This window comes from Taudactylus pleione, unplaced genomic scaffold (assembly GCF_031769625.1).
Source record: "Taudactylus pleione unplaced genomic scaffold, aTauple2 ptg000273l, whole genome shotgun sequence".
Lineage (NCBI taxonomy): Eukaryota > Metazoa > Chordata > Amphibia > Anura > Myobatrachidae > Taudactylus > Taudactylus pleione.
This window is the reverse complement of record NW_028284675.1, coordinates 2,443,670-2,469,664: the sequence shown is the minus strand read 5'-3', so window position 1 is coordinate 2,469,664 and position 25,995 is coordinate 2,443,670. Positions and strand designations below refer to the sequence as shown.

At 42.9% G+C, this 25,995-nt stretch overlaps 1 protein-coding gene across 2 annotated transcripts in view; it reads left to right on the top strand.

The window, feature by feature from the left end:
- The window catches only part of FRAS1 (Fraser extracellular matrix complex subunit 1), a 539,698-nt gene that overhangs the window by 200,018 nt on the left and 313,685 nt on the right, over positions 1 to 25,995 (top strand). For both annotated transcript variants that reach the window (XM_088481448.1, XM_088481449.1), the window contains exons 3-4: positions 6,010 to 6,117; positions 12,004 to 12,096. In XM_088481448.1, the coding sequence (XP_088337574.1) occupies positions 6,010 to 6,117; positions 12,004 to 12,096 (201 nt within the window). The remainder of the gene's footprint in view (positions 1 to 6,009; positions 6,118 to 12,003; positions 12,097 to 25,995) is intronic.

The following is a 25,995-nucleotide window of genomic DNA, read 5'->3' as shown; positions in this document are numbered from 1 at the left end:
GTGATAAATTGTGCCGATCCGATAAATGCTCCAATCCGATAGAACGATTATCGGATTGGTGTGTACCCTGTACACACTGAGCAATTTCTAGATCAGGGTGTACTTTAATCACATCTCTTTAATGGGATCGGGAGGTCCCGACCTGATCGTTGCAGGAGCACTTGAAGCCATTTATCGCTAACATTCCCGCGTAAACACTATCCAATTATCGGGCCGATTAGCCAATTATAGGTTGCTTGGCCCGATAACTGGACAATGAGTACCTGGCTTTAGGCTTCCCAGAACTCACTGAATAGTCAGGATATCAAATCATACAAAATACAAATAAAATCAGAACAAGTACACGTGAGGATGTACAGACATTAGAGGGAAGGACTGCCCACGTTAGCTTACAGTATAGAGGAACTTGTTACTGGTCCTTGTTTCTGATTTCACTCTTAGAGCCTGATATTTATACCTGGTACAGATGGCCTAACGATGGTCAGGAGTCTGCGCAGGCGTCTGACCAATACAGCGCATGTGTAGTTCTGATCCTGCGTGTACACACGCAGAGCGGCAGCAGACTGTCAGTTACTGACAATCTGCTGCCGTTTGTGGGTGGGAGGGGGCAAGGACAGCCTCGGTTTCCTAAAAAAGGGAGGGAAGAGGCCAGGGTTTCCTAAAAGGGAGGTAGGGAGGGTAGAGGCCAGGATTTCCATCTCCTGGCCTCTTTATCATCTGCAGCGGCCGGCTTGTGTGACCCCATACCATAATATACCATAAGAACGGAACTGCAAAACTGAATCCGGCCCAGAGTCTATTAATGCTTTGCTGTTTATCCCAGCGTTACAGTTACGTTGCATCGTGTAGATGAAGCAGAGCACAGTATGGGGCTGGCCCTGGAAGATCCCTTGAGGGAAATCAGAAGTGATATTCATTGTAACTTGGTCTCAGACACTCTATCAGCAATGCTGGCAGGAGAGTGTTTTGCTGAAACTGGGTGACTTCTGGACATAGAACCACATGGCGCTTATAATTTGTGGCAGCAAAGATCATTTCTCTCCTTTCCCTTCCTTTATCATCTGCAAACCAAAACATACCTTTCATATACACATATAGTTTGTGACTTTGGCTATTGTTAAACTAAACTCTCCAACACACTTGTAGTCAGGAAGTTAAGGATTTATATCATCTGGAAAATTGCAGGTTTCCATAGTCACACAGGAATACTTTCAATTTAATTATAGTTTGTGTAATAAGGAGCATCAGGAAATGTATACACATTTACATAGTAGAGTTGTAATCATAATATGAGAGATATTATATACAACATAAAGTTTTAGAGTCTGACAGCCTTGGGGAGACATGTTCCACCTAATTTCACAAACAATAATATAATGACTTTACAATGTGCAGTGCTGTCTCATATTGCTGTTTTTCCCCAGGTGGTAGTACTCTGTTCGACCCCAAGTCTGTTGTCATTTAGACAAACCCCATGTAGACTTTAATAACAATTTACATTTATATAGTACATAAAACGCTCACATTATCAGGGCACCATTCCACTTGATGGCAGTTTATTATTTCCTACATAAGTATTGTAGTCAATGTTCCCCGAGTGACTGTGAGCACTGTTTCCTATGACAGTATGATTTGCAGCAAGAATCAGAATCTTACCAAAACTTAACAGAACTTAAAAATGTCATTTGAGGAATAATACCGGAAGAGAAAAGAACTAAGCTAGTGAATTGCTGGCACACGTCTGTATAGTGCCTGTGAGAATTCACAGACTGTGGGTCAGAGTCAGCTCCCCGTGAGCTACCACCAAGGCAGCTTAAGGCAGCTTCACTAGATGTATCTCTCTGCTTATCCTCCATAGGCTGCAAGCAGAAAACAGCCTCCTGTAATTGTGCTTCTGAGTGCAACGCAAGTTTCCAGCATCTGTGAATCTCGCCCTTTGTGTCCTCATCAAAAATAATTTCCCATAGTATGTGAATGAAGGAACTGACTAGAAACACATGTATAGATTGCATGCTACTTGTTTATTATTTAAAGCAGGGGATCTCAACTCCTGTCCTCAAGTACCACCAACAGGTCAGGTTTTGTGGATTTCTTTAATCATGCATTGGTTAGTTAATAAGTTTGTTGGGTCAGTAATGATCCCACCTGTTTTCCACAGACAGAAACTCTCAAAACATGACCTGTTGGGAAAAACAGATGTAAAGGGATATACATGTCTCATAGTCCCTTGCACCCAACATGCAAAAAAAAACAGGACAAAACAATCTATGCCTCTGATTTGCCCAAATCCTAATTGATCCACCCACTTGTGAAAGCCCTGCCCCTTCAAGGTCCAGTAATCGTGACAGTTGGGAGGTATGAAGTCCTATCTGAAATGGCAATAGATGTATCATTAAATCTAGGGCACAGTTGTTTTATGAACTTTTAAATTGGGTAAAGGCATGGGACAAATTTAGCTTTAATATAACCTGCTAGTGACAGTAATAGGATGAAAAGAAATTTAAAATAGTGTTATGTTGTAAACGGGGAGTCCAGTTGCCACATCTGCTAGACTTAGTCAGGTGCATAAATATTGGGACATTGACAGAATTTTCATATTTTGGCCTCTATTCACCACCACAATGGCTTTGAAATGAAACAAACAAGATGTGCTTTAACTGCAGACTTTCAGATTTAATTTGAGGGTAATTACATCCAAATCAGGTGAACGGTGTAGGAATTACAACGGTTTCTATATGTGCCTCTCACTTTTTAAGGGGCCAAAAGTAATGGGACTATCAACTCAAAAGCTATTTCATGGACAGGTGTGGGCTATTCCCTCCATATTTCATTATCAATTAAGCAGGTAAAAGGTCTGGAGTTGATTCTTGGTGTGACATTTGCATTTGGAATCAATTGCAGTCGACTCTCAATATGAGATTCAAAGAGCTGTCACTATCAGTGAAGAAAGCCATCGTTAGGCTGAGAAATCAAAACAAACCCATCAGAGAGATAGCAAAAACATTAGGCCTGGGAGAAGTACATGAAAAACTGGGAAACCATCATGGATCCCAAAAAAGTGACAAGTGACATAGCAATACCATAGAAGGCTGACAGTGGCCGTAAGGAAAGTACTGGTGGTTCTAAAAAGTGTCAAATGGTTGATTTCTGCTCTTTTTATTAGTGGTGGAAAAATTATAGTGAACAAGTGAGGAGTGAGACAGAGAGTTGTGGGTGAGGAGAACACCGGACATGTCACACTGACAAAAATAGCTGCTGAGGGGCAGCAACACCAATGAGTAGGGGCAGGCTATAAATAGACGGAGGCGGCAGCTGATGGTCTGACATGGATCTCTCCACTAGTGTATGGTGGCTTCTCAGGTGCCAGGAAGAGGTGCCATGTATTGGAACACTCTGGGTACGTAGTTAAAGTCCTAAGTGGGGTGAATATATTGTGAGCAATGGAGGAGGTGCCTCTTAAGTGCTGCAGCTCGGCAGAAGGCGCCTCCATCGTCTCCCATAGTTCTGCCCCTGGTTCTATGGTTCCCAATGATTGCAGTACCGACCTCCCACCCACCCTCTGAGGTGCAACTTTAAGACCACTGTATGCGCTCAGGGGGCAGCAGCAGCACAGGGCTGTCTCCAAGTACATGATTATTCATTGGAAAGGGTATCGGAGGTTCTGTACTGTGTCCTGACATTGTTACCTTGAAGTAAATATTTTTCCTACCTTTTCACCTGCCCAGGGGGGTGCGTACAAAGTCCCCAAATTTCCTCTGTAGAAAAAATGCGAGTTTGCAATTGGGTTGCAAATGTAATTCGCCGTGAGAACTCGCACCTAATTGGACTGACCCCTAGGAGTCCAATTACAATGTGTGTAATTGTTTAAATATGTTACCCAATTTCATAGAACAATTAGTGCAAACTAGAACAGTGTTGAACGCTGAAGAATCCAATAGGACAACAAACAACATTTGCCAATTTAATGATATTTGGGCTCAGTGGTTCCAGCAGCCAAATAGAGATGGTAGCAACAGTGACATTTATGACTAAGCACTAAATATTTAATCTAATGTACTTTGCTGTATTTTATCCATGAAAGTGTCAGTAATCAACACCATCTTGCTGATGTAAGCCCTAGTCTTGTATTAAATATTCATACATAATATCTCAGAGCAGAATGAGGCGAGAGGGGGAATAAGGACAGTCCTTGCACACTCTTGGCTTCTGCAGAACTGGTACTTGGATGATCAGTGTACAGGACACATTTACTGATCATAAAGACAGGAAATGGAAGTGATTAGAAAAATAGACAAATACATATATTAATATGGTCTGATTTGACCGGAACTCTGTAAGGGGTCTATTTACTAAGCAGTGTTAGGCGACAGTGAAAAGTGATAAGGTGCCAGCCAATCAGCTCCCAACTGTCATTTTTCAAACACAGCCTGTGAGATGACAGTTGGGCGCTGATTGGCTGGCACCTTATCACTTTCTTATCACTTTTCACTCTGTCTCCTAACACTGCTTAGTAAATAGACCCTTTAACGTTTTTCTGACCCACTACAATGTTATTGCAGCTATTTTTAAATATCTGATGAATGCTCATTGACACTTTGTGATCACATGTTAGTAAAGGATTATAGTCACACCTCCACTACACACATAGAGGAACCACAGCACAACATTGTATCAAAATTTATATCCAATTTGTACTTGAAACATTGCTCATGTGCTGTACAGCGTTGCTATAGAGGAATCAATATACATAAAGCACTTGAGCCTCAAAGTTTATTGATCCAGAGGTAAAATATGTAGTGTAGGTTGCAGCAGGGCTGCTGGCACAGACTTAGTTTGAAATAGTACTTCCATCATTCTAACCTTTGCTGGCAGAAATCCATTGTTTATTATCACAGACTTATAAGAGGGAATCCTGGGAGCCCTCATGCATGAGTACAGTACAGGATAGGGACCTAGCATTTTCACTACAGAGAAAGCTTGGTTATTCTTATTAGAGCATTTCATTATACCATGAATGTATATTTCTCATGTCTTGCTGGGAAATCCGCTGGGCTTCTTTTTATTAAGTCTTTATTCACTAAAGTGTAATCATTTGTTTAAGGAGGAGATGTTCCATAAAGAAAATATATGTATGTTTTATTATAATGCTTATTTGTTGACCTGGAATATTTTTTTTGTGTATATTGTTGGCTAAAAATGGGATGTAATTATGAGACCAGTGGCCGACAGCGGAATCCCGGCAAGAGATTTAACATTGGCGTAAATGTTTAACAAATGGTCTGCACCCTGTTCAACATACAAAGGCCCTCATTCAGAGCCGTTCGCTATTTGCGGTCGTTCGTTTAAAAACAAGGGGTGGCTATTCAAATGATCCGTACGCACATTGCAGTCTGTTCACACCTCTAAGTCTGAACGAACGAGCAAAACATACGCTCGTTTATTTGTTAAAAACGCCCCCTGGCCGCACGCATCCTACGTCATGTCCGCTATTTATTAGATTAATCGAGTACATCGACCAGCGTATGAACTGCTCGCTATTCTTGTGGTTGGTGTTTGCTACCACAAATTTGCGTGCAGTTCTGGCTATAAAATAACCCAGTAACGTGGTCAATGACGCTGCTGTTTTAAATATACACACCCATAAAACGCCCGTTTTGACCTTTAAGCACGCCTGCGTTCGGATCTCCACTCCCCGTTTTCAAGCACCTTCCCCTGTTACCACCCACTTACGCCTCATTCTGTCACTCAAAATAGCAGGCACTCGCTATATAGCGTACAAACTATTTTTGGCCGCACTGACTGGTTCGCGCATGCGTACTAAAAAGCGTACGCATGCGCAGATGTGCAAACATCGCTCGGAACGAGCGTACTGCCGCTAACGAGCGGCTCTGAATGAGGGCCAAAGAGTATAACTTTACTATACAGATATATATATACTTCATTATTAGATTAAAACACAATAAATGTGTAAAGTATAAAAAATATTTAGTGGTTTTATTTTTATTACAGAACAGCACTGAATGGAAGCCAGAATCTTGCCAAGACTGCACCTGTCATGACAATATTGTGGTCTGCAATAAGACACTTTGTAGAGACCCCCAGTGTGACTTCACAAAGGTATTGTACAATTTTGAAAGTTCAACTGGATTTTTTTTTATATGTGTAGTGTATCTTTGAAAAACCGTTTGGGGTCAAAGAGAAATGTGCACCTAAATGCCTGCCAACTGAAGGCCCCTACACACTACACGATACTGCTAACTATTTGGCCGATTCCAATGCATCGGATAATATCGTGCAGTGTATATGCACTACATTGTGTAGTGCGTGCTCTTGTGGAGTCGTCAGCTGCATCACCTGATCTTTTGTACATGCAGTGAAATCAGACTGATGAGCCCATGCAGCGCTATGCAACGGGGGCCAGGCATGTTCGGGCGGTCGGGTACAGGATTGCCCAGTGTGTACGGGCCGTCCGATATGTCGGCCCGTCGTCGATGAGGTCGTGTGTGGCATCGCTGGGTACACACGTCGTTTAGTGTGTACCCAACTTGAGTCTGGAAATCTAAACTACCGTATTGCATCCAGGAGCAAGGAGCATTAATGTACACATCTTCACCAATAAGAAATTCATATTTCTTTATTCAAGCAGATGAGCCCATAAATCCTCTTTGCAACATAATATAAAAATTTCAATAATCATCTGTGTTAAAAAAAAAAATTCGAATTTTCTTTTAATTGATTTAATCACAACACAGTGACATTGTGGCCATCAATGAAGGATATTTGGGATTGATACTTCCACTATCAATTTCTTGAACTCTGTTATCCATGATTACATTTTGAGAATATATATAAAGAGATGAACTATAAAAGCTGGCAAATGAATCAATGGAAGTAGCTCCTGGGCCTTACTGTACACCATATTCCGCTAGCTATCATTTAATGCTCCTTTGAATTAGAAAATACAGATATAAATATACAATACGAGAAGGCCAACTTGCACCGGATTGTGGGCCTGACTCAGAGCCGAACGCTCTGACCAGAGCGCTCGCTCTGAATCAGGGCCCTCCTCCATGAAAATGGAGCGGCCTCTTGGCCGCTCGCATAGCTGTGGGTGACCACCCACAGCATATGCAAGCGTCCATGATGATGGTCGCGATGGTCTTGACCGTCGGGCTTGCGACGGAGACCCTGCGGTAGGGTCTCGCTGCCGCAAGCCCAGGAGTGATTTTGGCTCTATCAGAGCCAAAATCACTCCCACTGACATCATTACTGATGTCAGTGGGGCCGGCTTGAGACGGTAGGCGTTCCCATGGGAACGCCTCCGTCTGGCAGGCACGCCCACCAAAGGGGGCGTGCTGTCAATCAACATCGACAGCACGCCCCCTTTGGTGCGAGACCCGGAGCGACGGAGAGCCCGTCGCTCGCCGGGTCTCGCACATGCGCACAACCGAGCTCCCTCCATCGTGCACATGCGCAATGGGGGAACATCGACCCGCTTGCGAGCATCCTGCGCTCGCGAGCGGGTCTGAATGACCCCCTGTGTCTCTATAATCTCTTAAAAGAAAATATAACAAATGGTTTTATCCACAGCAATGGAAATAACAATGGTTCTGATATTCTCAGAAACTCCTCACCTACTAAAGGTGAACATATGCATATAAAGGTTTCTTTATTCATCCTCAAACATCACTTCTACTTAGCAGCGTCCAGCCTCCTGTTGTAGTTTTCCTCCACATGTAATAGAAAAGCTTATCTTAGTGTTTTACTTCTACTTAGCAGCATCCAGCCTCCAGCTGTAGTTTATTCCACAGATATGTCCACATACATCTGTCCTGAAATCACGCCAAATAGCCCCGTTTAACGTGCCACAAACTTTGCACCTAATCATTAGTACTTAGGCCCTCATTCAGAGCCGTACGCTCTGAGCAGAGCGCACGCTCTGAATGAGGGCCGGGCTCCATTTTCATGGAGCGTCCTCCTGGATGCTCGTATAGCTGTGGGTCACCACCCACAGGCTATACGAGCGTGCATTGTGATGGTCGCGATGGTCGAGACCATCGCGACCATCAAATTTGCGAGCCGGAGCCTGCGGTTGAGGTTTTCAACCGCAAGCTCCGGAGTGATTTTGGCTCTATCAGAGCCAAAATCACTCCCACTGACATCACTAGTGATGTCAGTGGGCCGGCTTCTGACGGGAGGCGTTCCCGTGGGAACGCCCCCGTCAGGGAGGCACGCCCACCAAAGGGGGCGTGCTGTCAATCAACATTGACAGCACGCCCCCTTTGATCGGACACAACGAGCGAAGGACTTTCCTTCGCTCGTCGCGTCTGGCGCATGCGCACGACGGAGCTCCCTCCGTCGTGCGCATGCTCAGTCCATAACATCGACCCACTTGCGAGCGGACAGCCGCTCGCGAGTGGGTCTGAATCAGGCCCTTAGTGCACACAGCCGGATTAAGTGGGGGCCACAAGGGGCAAGTGCACCAGACCCCCCTCTGTCAGGGGGCTCCCCATACCTTAATCACAGCTGCAGTGCAGAGCAGAGGGAGGTGGAGACTGAGCAGGGGGTGGGGCTACACAGTACTGTGCCAGCAGCAGCATGGGAGACAGGAGGGGATTAGCTGCTGCAGACTCTGGGGGTCATTCAGACCCGCTCGTGTGCGGCAGTACGCTCGCAAGCGGGTCGATGTTCCCCCACTGCGCATGCGCACGACGGAGGGATCTCCGTCGTGCGCATGCGCGAGACACTGCGAGCGACGGGCTCTCCATCGCTCCCGGTCTCGCACCAAAGGGGGCGTGATGTCGATGTTGATTGACAGCACGCCCCCTTTGGTGGGCGTGCCTGCCAGATGGAGGCGTTCCCATGGGAACGCCTACCATCTCAAGCCGGGCCCACTGACATCACTAGTGATGTCAGTGGGAGTGATTTTGGCTCTGATAGAGCCAAAATCACTCCAGGGCTTGCGGCAGCGAGACCCTACCGCAGGGTCTCCGTCGCAAGCCCGATGGTCGCGATGGTCAAGACCATCGCGACCATCATCATGGACGCTCGCTATAGCTGTGGGTGGTAACCCACAGCTATGCGAGCGTCCGTGAGGACGCTCCAAAAAAAGGTAGGAGGGCCCTGATTCAGAGCGAGCGCTCTGGTCAGAGCGTTCAGCTCTGAATCAGGCCCTAGAGTGTAAGACTATCCAGCAGCCTGCCTATAAGGTAAAAAGGACTTAGGGAGGGGACACTGTATATTTAAATGTCTATAAGTGTGTGACTAAGTATGTATGTGTGAATATGTATATCATATATGTGTCACTATATGTAGGTGGGTAAATGTATGTGTGCATGTGTGTGATTGTATATATGTATGTGTATATGACTGTATGCATATATGTATTTATGTGTGTGACTGTACAGATGTATGTGTGTGCCTGTATATGTGTGGGCTGCAGTATCAAACGGGGAGGAAAGATAGGGAGGAAATGCTTTTACCTGCTATGCATGTGAGGCAGAGGGCAGCCCAGCAGCTGGGGATTTCGATGTACATACACACTGCGTGACATGAATGGGGCAGGATGTGTGGCCATGCCCCCTCTCTATGTACGTGCCGAAGGCTTGAGCTCAAAAACCTGATCCCTGTATCCCGAATATTGCTCTTTATGGCCCCACAGTCTTAAGTGCCCCAGGCCCTAATGCTGGCCAAACACCTGCACGATTGGCCGTTTTTCGACTCGCCGTACGATCAATCGTGTAGAAATCAGGTATTTTTCAAGTAGGATACGATCCGATGCACGCTCCCGCAGCTCCTAAAACGGATCGTATGATCAGATGTGCAGCCCATATGTTCTGTCGTATTCGTATGCTGATCGTGCCCTGTTTTTTCAGCATGCGATGAATCGTGCGTCCGAGCGGTGTCATTTGTTGAAAAACAAAAAAGACTGATGCACGCACTGGGAGATCCGTGATGCATGCATCTGTCTGTAATAAAATAAGCACAGATGCAGGGATGAACGGTACTTCATTTCGTGGGTCCACGTTGATCTTTTTTTTTTTTTTGCCAAGTCCTACTTTGGACCGAAGAGGACAGAGCCTTGCATAGGAGACGGTGAGTATGTTTTTTTTTCACAGGTCCCCTATGGATAATCTGCTGGACAAGTGGACCGATACTACAGGGATATATAGGTGAGTATGTATACATGTGTGTGTGCATATGAGAGTGCATATATGTTTAATAAACTTACACTGTGTACGGTGTGTGTGTACGGTATTAATTTAAACATTTCTTAATAGGTGAACTACAGGTACCAGCGGGCCCTTACTGCCCCACATGCTGGTACTTGTGGTTCTCCAAGTATCAGCATGCTGGGGAGGCTTGCTGGGACCTGCAGTTCTACTTGTAAAAACAATGGACCTCATTCAGAGCCGATCGCTCTGAATGAGGGCGGCCGCTTTTTTTTTAGCTGGCCTCTTGGCCGCTCGCTAAGCTATGGGTGACCACCCACAGCTTTTGCGAGCGGCCAGGTGATGGTCGCAACCATCGCGACTATCGGGCTTACGTCAAGACCCTTGTGGTAGGGTCTCGTCTGCCGCAAGCCCCAGTGAGCTTCCTGCTCTAATAGAGCAGGAAGGTCATTGCTGATATAACGTGTGATGTCAGTAGGGCCGCCCTCAAACGGTAGGCGTTCCTCCGTTTGACCAGCCACCCCCCCGCCCCGTTTGTAGCGAGCCCCAGAGCGAATGAATTTGTCACTCGATTCGGGGTTCGCGCACGCCGCGCAGGGCCAGATTACCAATGGGGCGGATGGAGCTACAGCTCCAGGCCTCCACATAAAAATTGGCCCATTGTCATGACAACATGATGTTGACTGGCCATCTGCTCTCCACACGCTCAGCCATAAATCATAAGTAGTAAAATTGTATTTCTATTTACCTCACAAAAGGAAGGCCACACCCACACAGCACTGGTCACACCTCCTATGCTTCTCATAATAGGCCCTTGTTCATTTTCAGCTCCAGGCCCATGTGGCCCTCAATCCAGCCCTGACGCCGCGAATGCGCAGTGCCCCATCATGGACCCGCTTGTGAGCGCATAATTGAGAGAAAAGGTCATGGTAAAAAGACAAAAGTTCTAATATGAATAACAGGTGTCATGATTCGTTATGCTTATACAAATTCCAATAGTGTCCTAAGTAGCTAGCACATTATAAGCAAAATGAGCCGCAAAACTAGGGAACAAGTATGTATGCCGTGTAAAAAGGCAGGTCCAATACGAGTGACCTGCGCCATACATTTTTATGCCTTTTCTACAACTTAACACTAATTCCTTTGTTTCAAAAAACTAATCCTAAATACCTATGCAAACTAAGGGGCTGATTCAGAGATGGACCCGATTGTATCAGCCCCTGCATCTTTGTACACAGCTGCTGTGTAATATGTAAATGGTGCAGGAAAGACTGCACTCTCCAGAATTTGGTTGTGTGGTAATCAGGGACTGCACATCTAATAAGAGAGGGGGTCCTCTCAGTTGGAACAATGTAGAATAGTACGGGAAGCACTCACTGGTACCTATGTTAAAAGAATCAGGTTCTGTAGGTAATGGAATATAAGGTGTTGGTGTATAAAAAATTGTATTAGCAATTATGTAACAAACAGTTAAAAACTAAAATTGGTATTGATACGAATACAAGAGGTGGGGGTTGAAATGCAAGTGTATTGAGGTGTTCCCAATAGCGGCGTCTTCCCGGTCCCGTTGGTCATGTAAAAGTTATAATGCATTGCATAATGAAAGATATAATATATGTAGGGATACCTTACAAAACATGGAGAGAGAGATAATACACTTTTATACAAAAATTTCTATACAATTTAGAAACATTCCACAGTATTCAGACCATTATGTAGTATTTTATCTGTGATTCATCAGTTAGTGCACAAGACAACAATTCCATCACTAAGAATATTACAACAGATGACAAGAATTGTGTTTTTCTAAATTATTTCATTTATTATTTAGGGAGATATTCTTCGAATTGAACATAACAAGTGTTGTCCAGAATGTGGTTCAAAAAAAGAGGGCTTTTGCCAGCATGAAGGAAAGGAACATGCGGTAAGTACTGTTCTTTTTTTGTTGTTGTACAATCATGTAACTGTTGTGGTTTTACTATTTTTATATGTATTGTTTGCCTTTGTATAACAATTATTTGATTTTTGTAAATGTATACTAGTAAAACAATGTGTTTGATTTTTTTAAATGTACTGTATACTAGTTTACCATACATTGATAGGTTTTAGAAAGTATTTTTTTTTTCTCATCCACTAACCCGGTGGCATAGCAGGTATATCTTATTATACGTTATTACATTTTAAAAAGGCATCGTCTCCACTTGCTCATTTTTACTGCATTATGGTTACGTGTGCACACCATAAGATAAATGCTTGTAATACACTTTACTATCTAATCTAATACCCCTTTTACACCAAAGTCCCCGGGTCAGACCCGGGATTTGGAACACGTTTCCGACCCGGGACAACCCCCTTTTACACTGTGGCGCCGACCCGGGCTATGCCCGAGTTGGCACCATTCACACCCGACCCGGGTCAGCACTGACCCGGCTGTCCAGCGAGGGTGATCAGCGCTTTTTCCCCTCCCTCCCCCTCCGCAACCTACTTACCTTATCCTGCAGATGACATCCTTATGATGTCATCTCCAAGCGCCACTGAAGCCGACCAATCAGGCGGCATGCAGCGCGACCCGGGTCATCTTGAGCCGGGCCGCGCCATTTACATTGCAGGGTGACACGGGAACAGCCCGTGCTCAACCCTGCAATCAAGCAGGGTCGGATCCTCGTGTCACTGGATCCGGGTTGATCCGTTTACACTGACTAAAATCCCGGGGTTGTGCGCGTTCACTTGCATCAACCTGGGATATTTCAGTCGGTGTAAAAGGGGAATAAGATATCCATATAGATCATTGGATCCAATGTTAACTGGATAAAATGCGCTATACTGTTGTAAAGTAGAACCCTGCGTGATATTTACAGGATGGACAACCTTGCTAGTTTCTGCCTTCTGTAGTCTTTACTATGCAAAAGCTGTAATGTCTGAAACATTGTTTTAGTCTCCAAATTATTTTCCCACAAAGTCCAAGTACAGTAAAAACACTGTAGGAACCTGACTGTTCAAAACAGCAAGCCATATTATCACCTGTTGTCACATGGGATATTATGCTGAGATATAATCACCTGGGATGTTGTTAGATGGTATATGGTTATAATTTATAATGTAATGCTCAGCAGGATCAATGAGGCATGTCCGGATTGGCTGAGTAGCTGAGTCTTATCTGTATGCAGATTCACATTCTCCGTAATTGTTCTAACCTTCTTTTCCCTCTAAACTGTAAATCATATAAATATAATGTTGTTGCCTGTAATCCATATACAGTAACTCATGCCTGCAATTTGTTATCTTCTCTTTCTATCGGTGGTTCATGTAATCTATTTCAAAGACCAACATCTGTTAACAATTTGTTGTTTGCTCAGGATGAATTATTGTGAAAAGGCCAAAAAAGTTGTAATAGCAGGAGTTCTATATATTACGGCCCCGGGCAGGTGTAAGGCATAGAAATAGGAGACATTACAGATTGGCAGTTTAGATCCCAGACATTCTAGCAGTAAAAGCATGTGGAGAGACATGCTTCCTCATCCGGAACCGTTCTCCTCACTGTGGCTTATTGACCTACACTGGAATATCAGTGGACCGTAATGACGGAGAAGGCTACGCTGCCAGATAACATAAGTGTGTTTTATTTCATTCTTGAATCACATATTTCAAAGTGGAGGCACTTCAGTAGTTTGGCGCTTTGCACTGTGTTGAAAAATGGCAGATGTGATGATATTGATACTTTAAGGAAGATGAGCCACAGTTTAATGAAGGATTTTCTCCTGGGCACAGGATTAGAGTAGAGTATATATAGTCCAATCTGACAACAAACAATAAATTAAAAGTCTTTTCATTTGCCGTCCAAAGAGCTTAAAATGGTCTTAGTACCAGTGGTGTCACTTTATCTCAGTTGCCCGGAGGCAAGATAAATGTTGGTGCCCCCTCCCTAAGTTTAAAACCTGACTTAAAACAAATTTAAACTTGACTTATGGTTACTTATGGTTATGTATACACATATAGGGGGTCATTCAGACCTGGTCGTTAGCGCCGATGCGCTCGGACCGGGTCGATGGCCCCCCACAGAGCATGCGCACGACGGCACCGGTTCCGTCGTGCGCATGCGTGAGACCCGCTACGACCGACAGCGCCGGGCGTAGCGGGTCTCGATCTAAAGGGGACGAGCTGTCGATGTTGATTGACAGCTTGCCCCGTTTGGAAGGTGGGCCGGGGGGGTGGCAGCCCAAACGGGGGAGTTCCCATGGGAACGCCTACCATTTGAGGGCGGCCCCACTGACATCACTAGTGATGTCAGTGGAGAGCTTCCCGCTCAGACAGAGCCGAAAGCTCTCCGCGGCTTATGACAAGGGAGACCCTACCCTAGGGTCTCGTCGTAAGCCCCGATGGTCGCGATGGTCTTGACCATCGCGACCATCACCTTAGGCGGTCGTAAGGCTGTGGGTGTTAACCCACAGCCTTACCACTGCAAAGGAGGACGTCTTGAAAATTCAAGACGTCCTCGCCTCATTCAAACCGACCGCACGCTCTGTGCGACCGGCTCTGAATGAGGTCCATAGTGCTTGTCATTTTTATGGCTGCCAGTCAATCAGCGGGCCGCTACCAAGGTAACAGACCGCTGGTTGTATGAGAATGGCTGTTACTCAGCCAGCGCTTCCTCATTTTATTTATTTTGGTAGTATTAGAGGTGTATTTGATCTTTCATAAAGACATTATTGCTCTTTAAATATAGGACTCTATCATGATATATTTAAAGAGCAAGATAGTGTAAATAACGAAATATATTACAATAATGTCTTTATGATAGATTAGATACACCTCCAGCGCTATGGAAATAAGAAGAAAAAACACACATCTGTGTGTATATATATATATATATATATATATATATAGCAGTGGTAGAGGTGTATCTGATCTATTTTAAATACATTATTACACTATAGTTACACTATCTTGCTCCCTAAATTTACATTTTTCATTCATTTGGGGGGGGCGCTATGGGGGTAGGGTAGGTGCTGGGGGGTGATATATTTAAAGAGCATATGTTTTATCACTCTGTCATGTTAGGGGAGGTGATATATTTAAAGAGCATATGTTTTATCACGCTGTCATGTTAGGGGGGGTGATATATTTAAAGAGCATATGTTTTATCACTGTGTCATGTTAGGGGGGGTGATATATTCAAAGAGCATATGTTTTATCACTCGGTCATGTTAGGGGGGTGATATATTTAAAGAGCATATGTTTTATTACTCTGTCATGTTAAATCATTTAACATGGCAGAGTGATAAAACATATGCTCTTTAAATAGATCACCCCCCCCCCTAACATGACTGAGTGATAAAATATGTGAATTTTAAATATATCACCCCCCCTAACATGACTGAGTGATAAAATATGTGAACTTTAAATATATCACCCCCCCTAACATGACTGAGTGATAAAATATGTGAACTTTAAATATATCACCACCAGCACTGACCCAAGCTCACCCTGTTTTTTACAGCCAGTATGCCACAGCCCACAGTGCCACTTCTTATCTGCTGGGCTGGCTCTGGATGCTCTCCTGGTCACACTCCCCGCAGTTACAGCCGCCACAGCCGCGCTGGTTTCATGGCACGGTGAGGACGTCCACTGCCAGCCGCTACCTGTGTAGTCTCCGAGTCCCGGCTTCTCAGGCGGGTAGACACAGGGTCGCGGGCGGTCACATGCTACACGACATCCGCGACCAGAGACCACAGAGTCCAGACATGGAGGAGTGCTGCTGATGCTGATTGGCGCTCAGTTCAACGCCTCCTCTGTTTCAGAAGCCGGTAGGACATGGAACAGCCGGGTGACAATGGAGAAGGTGCCCCCTTCAGGGCTGGCGCCCGGCGGCAACTGACTTCATTGTCTCCGCCAGTTCCGCCACTGCTTAGTACAGTAAAGAGCACTATCATTACTTTTGACCAGAGGTAATAAATTACATATGTCATGGGACGTCTGCCCACGTCATCAGATTTGATGATGATTTTAGATGGTAGCTTTGTGGATGTCCATTAAAGGAGATTTCTGGATCCCTCCTGTTCTGTAAACATTCAGGATGTTGATATGTTTTGAATGTTAAACACAAAATGGCAGCTGCTCAATCAATCTGGCAATATTATTCAGGTGCATGAAAGGGAGGGGTCATACCAAGTAGAAAAAAGAGGGGGGTTTAACCCCCTATTGTTCCTCAGCACACTGAATTATACTTGCAACAATATATGAAAACTATATGGTAATAGGAATTCAGAGATATCAGTTGCATGAATTTACAAATACATGGGAAGCTGCTAGGCCGCGTCACGGCTTCTCTGTCACTAGCAGTCCCTAACACTAAGCGGTTCATGTCCGGGAAGCAGGGCACCCCAAAAAATGTCCAGCCCAGGACCCCCCAGGGCATCATAAGAAACAAGGAAGAAGGGTGACAGTGAAGTGTAAAGTATAGATGTGTAAGACTAATTAATAAGTATTGAAAAAGGGGTTAAAATATATGTGAATAATTACATGAATAAAAGACAAACATTAAAGGTGATGTGAAAAGTAACTATTTGTACTAAGTGGTGATGCCATGAGGAGGCCCAGCCAGAGCAGCCTCGGGGGCTCTATGATCAAACGCTTACCCCAAATGTAATATATATCAATTATATGCCTCATAATGAAGGCACATATATATTTTGACAAATGTAAGGCCTCTTGATAAAGGCACGTACATAAATGCATCCAAATTAAGAGCCAGCTTACCTGGGAGTCACCCCTGGGAACTCCAACTAGCACTACTAGAACCAGCATGCCCTCCTAATACTGGCTCATTCATGCATCTCATAAAAACAAACACAAATTAATTAGTCTTACACATCTATACTTTACACTTCACTGTCACCCTTCTTCCTTTTTTCGTGTTATGCCCTGGGGGGTCCTGGGCTGGACATTTTTTGGGGTGCCCTGCCCCTCGCACGTGAACCGCTTAGTGTTAGGGACTGCTAGTGACAGAGAAGCCGTGACGCGGCCTAGCAGCTTCCCATGTATTTGCAAATGCATGCAACTAATATCTCTGAATTCCTATTACCATATGTTTTGAATGTTGAAAGCTAACATGTCGACATCCACAGTGTTGATGTTGACATCATGTCAGCATGTTCAAAATGTTGACATTGTGAATGTCAAGACATGCAATTTGGGTTAGGAATGGCCATCGGAGGGGTATCCATCAATGGTGGATCCATCGGTGATTATCATTGATGGCACAAAATCCATCTATGGTTAACCATCGATTGTTTGCCCTCCTCGATGGCCATTGCTGCTGGGGGAAAAGCAGGCCAATCAAAATTGGGGGCGTGGCTTAGCGGTTGTCTTAGCTATGCCCTGTCCACGGGAAAAAAAAATCGTCTCACACCTGTCCATTGATGGCTAAAAACCATTGTCTTTCTGCCATCGATGGTAAAAGCATTCAACACTGGCATATAAACCATCAATGATTTCAAGTCATCGATGGTCGATGGCCATCCCTAGTTAGGGTTAGGCTACAAATAGGGTTAGGGTTAGAATTTTTGGCTAAAATAGTACTGTGGACATGCTGACTGTTGTAATACACAATGCCGACTTGCTGAAAATATCAGTATCAACATTGTGAATGTTGACATATTGAACATGTCAACATATCGTACTACATTACATCCATGAATAATTAGGATATCTGCAGTTGGGATCGAAAACAGGTAGCATTGGAAATGCATATAGCTCTTGGCTCATTCACTTGAGTAATAAGGAGATATTTATTTATTACCAGTTGTTTATATAGCGCCACCATATTTCGCAGCACTTTGCATAGAATATTTGGCCATTCACATCAGTCCTTGCCCCAGTGAAGCTTACACTCTATATTCTCTAACACATGCTCATACACATACACACTAGGGTTAATTTTGTTGGAAGCCAATTAACCTACCAGTACATTTTTGGAGTGTGGGAGGAAACTGGAGTACCCGGAGGAAACCCACGCAAACTCCTCACAGTTAGGGCCATAGTGGGAATTGAACCCAGGACCTCAGTGCTGTGAGACAGTAATGCTAACCAGGGCCGTAGCTAGGGTAGTGCGGCCGGTGCCATAGCACAGGGCACCACAGGTCAGGGGGCGCTGTTTGGGCCTGTCAATTTTCTGTTTATTATCATTCTCACTTGTAGTTTCCTCTTATTCCATCCCCAGCATTTCCTGGCCTCCCCTATCTCTTTCCTGGCCCTTCCCCATGAGGCCATTCCCCTTTGTTGGGTGCTATATGTCCCTTTGAAAAATGAGGGGGGCGCCAATGCTCTTTCTGGCACAGGGCACCAAAAAGTCTAGTTACGGCTCTGATGCTAACCATTACACCTGCTGTGCTGCGATATATGCCTGTAGTTGTAAATAAGAAGCCTGGTGACTGCATTTGGTTTTTGGTTGATTCTTTGGAGATCTATAGCTGGGATGGGAATCAGGTTGCATAGTAGGTACAGTTTTCTCTTGATCTATTAGGGTTGTGATAAACAATACAATTAGAAAATGTTTTGGACTATTCAGTGATTCTTTGATTTATCAGGAGATCTACACATGGGTGAAAAACTGGGAACCTGGGAAGTGCATTTAGCTCTTGAGTGATTCTTTTGAGCAATAAGAAAAATATCCAAACATAAAGTAATTTCCTATTAGAGGCCACCGCTTCTTCCAACAGAGACCAAGCTGTGCATTATTTACACTGCCAGATATTTCACTTCTCATCACTTTTCATAAGATGCCTGGTAAGGTCTGTCATTAAAACACATGAGACGCCATCATTTATAGTTCTTAGAGTTGCAATTGTGAATTGGTTGTATATTAAGTTATTGACATAAAAAATGTTTTAATGTTGACTGTATAAAGCTATAATACTTTTACCACTGTGACAATGCAAAACTATATAATTATTTTAAATAAGTTATTCAAACAATATGTGATATTGTCTCTTCAAGTTGCAAGTAGCCATTATAAAAGACTGAAAACTAATGGATTATTTATATCACTTACTGTGATAATTGTGGTTTCTTTTATTTGCTTTTTTCTAACTCGTTTTCATATCAAATTTAAATAATTGCTATATTTCTCCTACAAATTGTAGGAAGAAACAAAGACGGAGTTGGCAGCAGGAGCAAATTGCTACTATGTATAAAACCACATTTATAGTAGTAAAGGCAAAATAATGAGTTATTTTTATACTATATTGTTTTCATATATATAAAATTATATTCTGGGTGATCGCTTACTTGATATTATAACTCTATGTCAATCTCTAATTTTTACTTTCTAGCTCTGATAATGTTTCAACCATTTAATTTAGTTATTTTATGTTGTTAAAAAAAGCATATTATAGGAAAAATGAACTAGCATCTTATAAATATGTCTATACTTTTTTTTTACCATCTATGTGCAGGGGCGGATATAGGGGTCAGGCCGCCCCTAGGCACAATATTATTGGGAGCTATTCGACACCCCCCTCCCCGAGGGCTTCTGGTGAGGCGCCTCCACCTCCAGCTACTTGTTTTTTTGCCCTTTTGTGGGTTCCCCTTGATATGATCCTAATCTTCCAGGCTTCTGGACTGCACATACACCCACTCCTGAGACTCCCCCTGATGCACCATGGGGGATGTAGTCTTTGTTCTGTATCCAAATAGCCGTGGCTCAATTGGGGCACTTTAAAGTTCTGATGCAAGGGGACTGCTGTGCCGCCCCCAGTCAGTTGCACCCCTAAGCACATGCCTCACATGGCTAGTGGGATATCCAGCACTGCCTATGTGGGAATGTTTGATAGTTGCTTGATGTTGCGAAGTACAGCATTGCTTTGTTTTTTATGAGATGGACATAGTATATCATTAAATAGATGAGTGAGTTAATTGTGATCCGCTTCAAGTCTCTGATAGTGGTAGCTGCACCAACAAAATGGTGACTGGTTGATGGAACCATATTAATTCTAACCATTCATGCACTGCATCTCATTGCCAATATCCCCATGGAGAAATGAGGTATAGGGCATGTCATGTAAGGTCAGAGCAGTCCCATCTTGCTGAAAATGCCATAAACATATCTATTGTCTTTCAAATACTAGACTTTGAACTCTTATCTGCTGCATAAGTCTCATCTTTTTTATTTCTCTGAAAGGTTTTCATTGTAATTCTAAAGCTATTTAACAATTTAAGTTTTTTCTTTCTAAACTTAATACTATAAGGTTATGCAAATGGTTCTATTCTCATCTTACAGTTGCCTGAAGGCCTTCAAGTGGATGTGAGTTTCCTGGCATATCACAACATTATCCCTTACAATTAAGGTTTTATAATTATACCATCCATATTATCTCAAATTAGCAGTTAAGCATTCAAATAATCTTATAGTAAAAGAAACACCATGAAGATTTTTTTTCATTATTAGTTTACTTTCATTAGGTTTTTAAACACAAAATAGGTAGTTTGGATTTTTTTTTTAATAATATTAATAAATAAAAGAACATGTCTTTTGTCATGTATTTCTCATAAATCACATTCTCCATCATCTTACCAAAAACCCTTTCAACAGAAATGTATTAATAGTGGTTTTATTTCTTTTAAATCTATATAGCTCCTACATATTATGCAGCTCTTTTATAGCAATTATTTAGTTGTTCACCTCAGTGCCTGCCCCAGTGGAGCCTATAATCTATATTCTCTACCACAAGTGCACATTTTATATTTATTTATGCACACCATATTATTATTATGATTATTAATAATAATAAGAAAAAATTATTTTACTATAAATTATGTCTTCTCCCAGTAGAGGGCGAGACAGCAATCTTGGGTGTGCTCAGTTAATGTTCTATGTAATCATTTATTTAGGGTCCATTTTTTACAGTTTCTAAGTAACCAACCAGTATGTCTTAGGAGTGTGGAAGGAAATAGGAGTACTTGGATCAAACCCACTCAAACATGGAGGACCCAGAAATCTTAAAGATAGGATCCTGGTTGCAATATTACTTACATCAGAATTTAAAAGGACGTTTCAAACACTATTTCTATAGAAATAAGAATTTAAAATTACACAGCAAATGAGCGTTCCAACTCTAATATTTAAAGGAAAATGGATAAATTCTCTTTACCTGACATATGTTAAATCTCATAGTTGGGTTGGAGGTCTATTTAGGGTTACAGGTATATCTAGTTTGGCTGTTATGTATACAGGGAGGGAAAATTTTGGGAGCAAATGTCTAGTTTTTTGGTGCCTTTGCCTTGCTTATAAACAATTGTTGATAAGGGAGTGCACTATTGCTCCATGGAGGATTCATTCCCTGTTCCAATATGGCAGCCAAAGTTACTGCATGTGCAGGGCCATCTTGTGTTTACTGTAAGAGAGTGACACAGTGGGAGACGGACATCTTCCACTTACTGTAGCTCTGAGAGACCCGGCATATTATCCTGCAATATTAACTGTTCCAGCATCCTGCACGCTGTATACAGTCACCGACTGGTGAGCTGTTTCACACCCTGCTCCATTCAAGCTTTCGCTTCATTATATCCAGTGTATCACAGTGAGTACGGCTGAACATCACATATCTTCCAATAAACCATACTGCTGGTTAAGCAACTGGGCTATCTGTAGTGATAAGGGATTCCGCTGGTATGTACATAGGTCTGCCATGCCACCACACATGTACACATACATTTCCAACAATAATGGCAGTTTTGTTTTTTGGAGTTTTGTTATTTTAATTTATTCTGTTCCAGTATTTCTATGTTATAGAATAGCTCTGTAGCAGACGTGGTGTACATTTGTGTCATTCAATCTTCTGTTGGTTATCACTTAAGCCCCACTTATGTTTGGGCTTTATGCCATTAGGGCCTGAATGGTGCCCTCAGGTTCTCGTTTTGCTATTCTTCTTATGATACAACATGCTGGTCCTCTGAGTTGTTTTATTTATTCTTATATTTCTGCTTATTTATATGTCTGTAGCTTCCTTGTATATATTGAGCGGGATGTAGTTATGAGACCAACAGGGGAATCCCAACAAGGGACTTAAGATAGGCGTCGAAATACTGACGCCTATCTTAATCCTGATGCCAGAACGCCAAAGGACGCCAGCCCGAACGAGGTAAGTCTGGGGCGCCCTTAGCATTAGCAGTGTGCTGGGGGGGGTAAGGGTTAAGTTTAGGAAGCGTAGCAGGGTTAGGGTTAGGTTTTTTTGGGGGGGAGGTTAGAGTTAGGCACCACTGGAGGGGTTTAGGGTTAGGCACTAAGGGGGCAGGGTTAGGTTTAGGCACGAAGGGGGAGGGTTAGGTTCAGGCACTAACGGGGAGGGTTATGGTGGGGGGTGGGGAGGGTTAGGGTTAGGCTACAAAAAGGGAGGGTTAGGGGGGAAGGGGGAGGGTAAGTATACTTATCTGACCCCTGTCGGGATACCAACCATCTGGATGCCGCTGACTGTATTCTTACAGGAGGCATCCCGACAGCTGCATTTACATTCTTTGTTTCATGTAATTTTCCACGTCTGACATGTTTCTTCTTGTTTGTTTTGTTATTTTTACTTGTTGTGAGTGTAATATCTTTAAAAATAATTACACAATTTAAAAAAAAATTGAATCTGTTTAAAATTAAGTGAAAATTACCATACACTGTATTAACGATTGTACCTTGAGCCTCATTCAGAGATGTATGCTAATGCAATCGCAGCTGCGATTTCACACAGTGCGCAGCTGCAAAAATATGCTAATTAATCACTTGCCTTCCAGTGCTTAGAGACACCCATTGAAAGCATCTCAAATCCACCGCTCACGCACAAAACCGGACACATCGAACGCAGATCAGGCGGCATCAGCCTTCTGAGTAAGTCTAACATCCAGTAGACACTACAGGTCTCCAGGCATGCAGAGGACTCTCCTGCTGCGAGCAAAGACGCAGTGGATATTTTATGTACACCCAGAAAACGGCAACTAAATGGTCAGACATGCCTGCGGTTTTTAACCACCCCCGTTACCTCCCTCAAACACTGACTATCTGTAACTCTCACTTTGAGAGTGGATCCTCTGTGCAAGCGTAATCGCAGACCCTAGTGTGTTAGTGTGGTAGTAAATATAGATTGTACACTACACTAGGGCAGTGTCCGATATGAATGAGTAAACATTGGGCCTGATTCAAACTTGGGAATAGAGAGAGTGAGATCTCTCTCAACTGACCATCTTGGTGAAACCATGCTACACTGCAGGTGTAAAATGTGCAGAGAGATTTAGATTTGGGAGGAGTGTTTCCAAACTGACATGTAAATTGTAGAGTAATACTAAAGCTGTGCAGTATTTGTGGGCTACATGCAAAATCAGCCAGTATTTACCCCACATGTAAAACAATGTATGTATTTACACCCCTTGCATTGCAATATGGTTTGTTCAGGTTCACAGTTGAGAGAGATATCTCACTCTATTCCCAACTCTGAATCAGGCCCATTGTCTGTAAAGAGTAGCATATTATGTATTCACTATATAAATAATGGTTAATGAATAGATACATAGTTTGCAATAGTTATCCTTTACAAATAATATTAGTAAATGTTCTGCTTGGTGGGATCTGTTGTAAAGGATATTACATGTTTTTGGGATTTAGAAAGCTTTGATAGCTTAATGGTTTATAAACACTATGCATTGTTAAGCCGCGTATCCACCTGCAGATATAAACGAGCGATTCAACGATAACGACATCATTATCGTTCAATTGCTCATTAGTGTTTCCTCTAGGTGCAGGGTGCTGACCAATGAGGAGGACATATTTACATTTTAAAGGGCAAAATATAAGAGGTGATGTATTGCTACAGCTACAGTAGCTGTAGGGATACTTCACATATAAAATGTTTTCCTTCAAAATGTAAATATTCCATCCTCACTGGTCAGCACCCTGCACCTAGAGGGAACTTGCTCTACTATTTCCTCTCTACATTATTTCAATTAATTTCATCCCTTTTTTGCTTATGTCAACATGTCTGGTTATATATTGTTATTCATTTACTGATTTAACTGAGGTTTGGTAGCCCTTACAGAATCACTACACTTAAATGTAAGGTAATCCAGTATGTAAGTATCTTGTATCCATGCTAATAGCCCCTTACTCTGACAAAACAGGAGATATTTCATATCTTATATATTTTTGCTATGCTAATAATACCAAGCCAGTGTTTTCGATTATCAATTTTTTCAAGACAAATTTTGTATTTGTTTTTATATGTCTGCTATAATACCAGCTTGAACTATGACGAACCCATCATCAGCACTGCATTTTTATTTTTTTCAGGCGCCATACTAACCATAAATGCTGCTTTGTTTTTACTCCCTTTGAAATAAATACAAAATAAATAAATAACAAATAAATAAATAGGGACCTATTAGATGTATGAGTACATTCAGGCTAGATGTGAAATTTTGTAACTTGGAAACACATTGTGCTGCAGATTGATGCATCCTAGCTCAGCTCTGGATTGCAGTGTAACATTAAAGCTACCCAATATTTGTGTGTTGCATGCATTACTGTATTTTCTCTGCATGCACAATGTAAAACTTAGCATTTTCACCCCTCTGCAACATGGCTTCTGTATACCTTAAAATGCACTGTTTAGCCATACTTGGACTTTTATGTTTAAGTCGTCCAGGCTATATTCACCCTTCAGTGGACGCAGCACCTGTTATTGGACCGCAGGCCAATGCAAAACTGTCCATTATTACAGACCTAAAAAGATGTTTGTTGTATTGTCATATATATTTAGCTGGGATAAAATTCTGTTCTACAACTTTTATATTTTGAAGGTTTCTGGTAATGCTTTAATTTTACTTTCAGCATGCCTCTCAGCTGCTTCAATTTAGATGGGACTGCTCGACTCTAGGGGACTGTCCCACTTTAGTGACAGCGAGGACTTTTGTCCAGAGTGACCAATGGGGCTTTTAGCCTGTATATTCTTCTAACCTGCTGTGTGCACCTGCCACTGATGTGTGCAGTAATGCAGGGGGGCTGATTTTAAGGAAGGTGAGATGAGTGGGGTTTTATCAGAAGCTGTACTGCCCTGCACTGTGTCTGACAAATTTGGAGCAGCCAGCATAATCAATACTCTATCTTCCAATAATCCAGTCAGATGTGATCTGAAGAACTGAGTTTATTATTCGATAGAGGAACTTGTGTGGATGTACACAGATCGATGTGTATAAACAAGTGTGCACGTGTGTGCGCATGTGTGATGTGATGATGAGTAATGTGGTAAAACTGTAAACAAACAATAAAAAACAATTACTATATGTACATGGGAATGCAAGGCAAACATATACATAACATGGGATATGCAAACAACATGAAACATACAGTATGCAAAGTACATGCTGCAATGTCACATAGTACAGCTAACATGCATAACATAACTGGCTAGCAGATCTATGGCACAGTTGAAGCTTAGAACTCACCATCGGATGCTGTACCAGGTTGAGCATATGTAATGATGACTGTCTGGGACCATGTGAAAAGGAAAATGGCTGCTTACAGCTCCTTTAGCCCAGAATGCATTGCTAGACTGCTATGGAATGTTAAGAACAAAATAGATCAGATTTAAATTGCTACTGTTCTGACCACTAGGTGGGGCTGCTAATGTGAATTAGTGCAACATAACAAACCCTATGCTGAAGGCATGACAGAAGCCTTAGGCATGCCTCGGGGATGTGACCCAAAGAAATGTTTCCACACCCCCACCAGTACCCAGTAAGATGGTCAACAGCAGGGACGTGCGGTGAGGTCAATGGATGGGGATGCACTGCC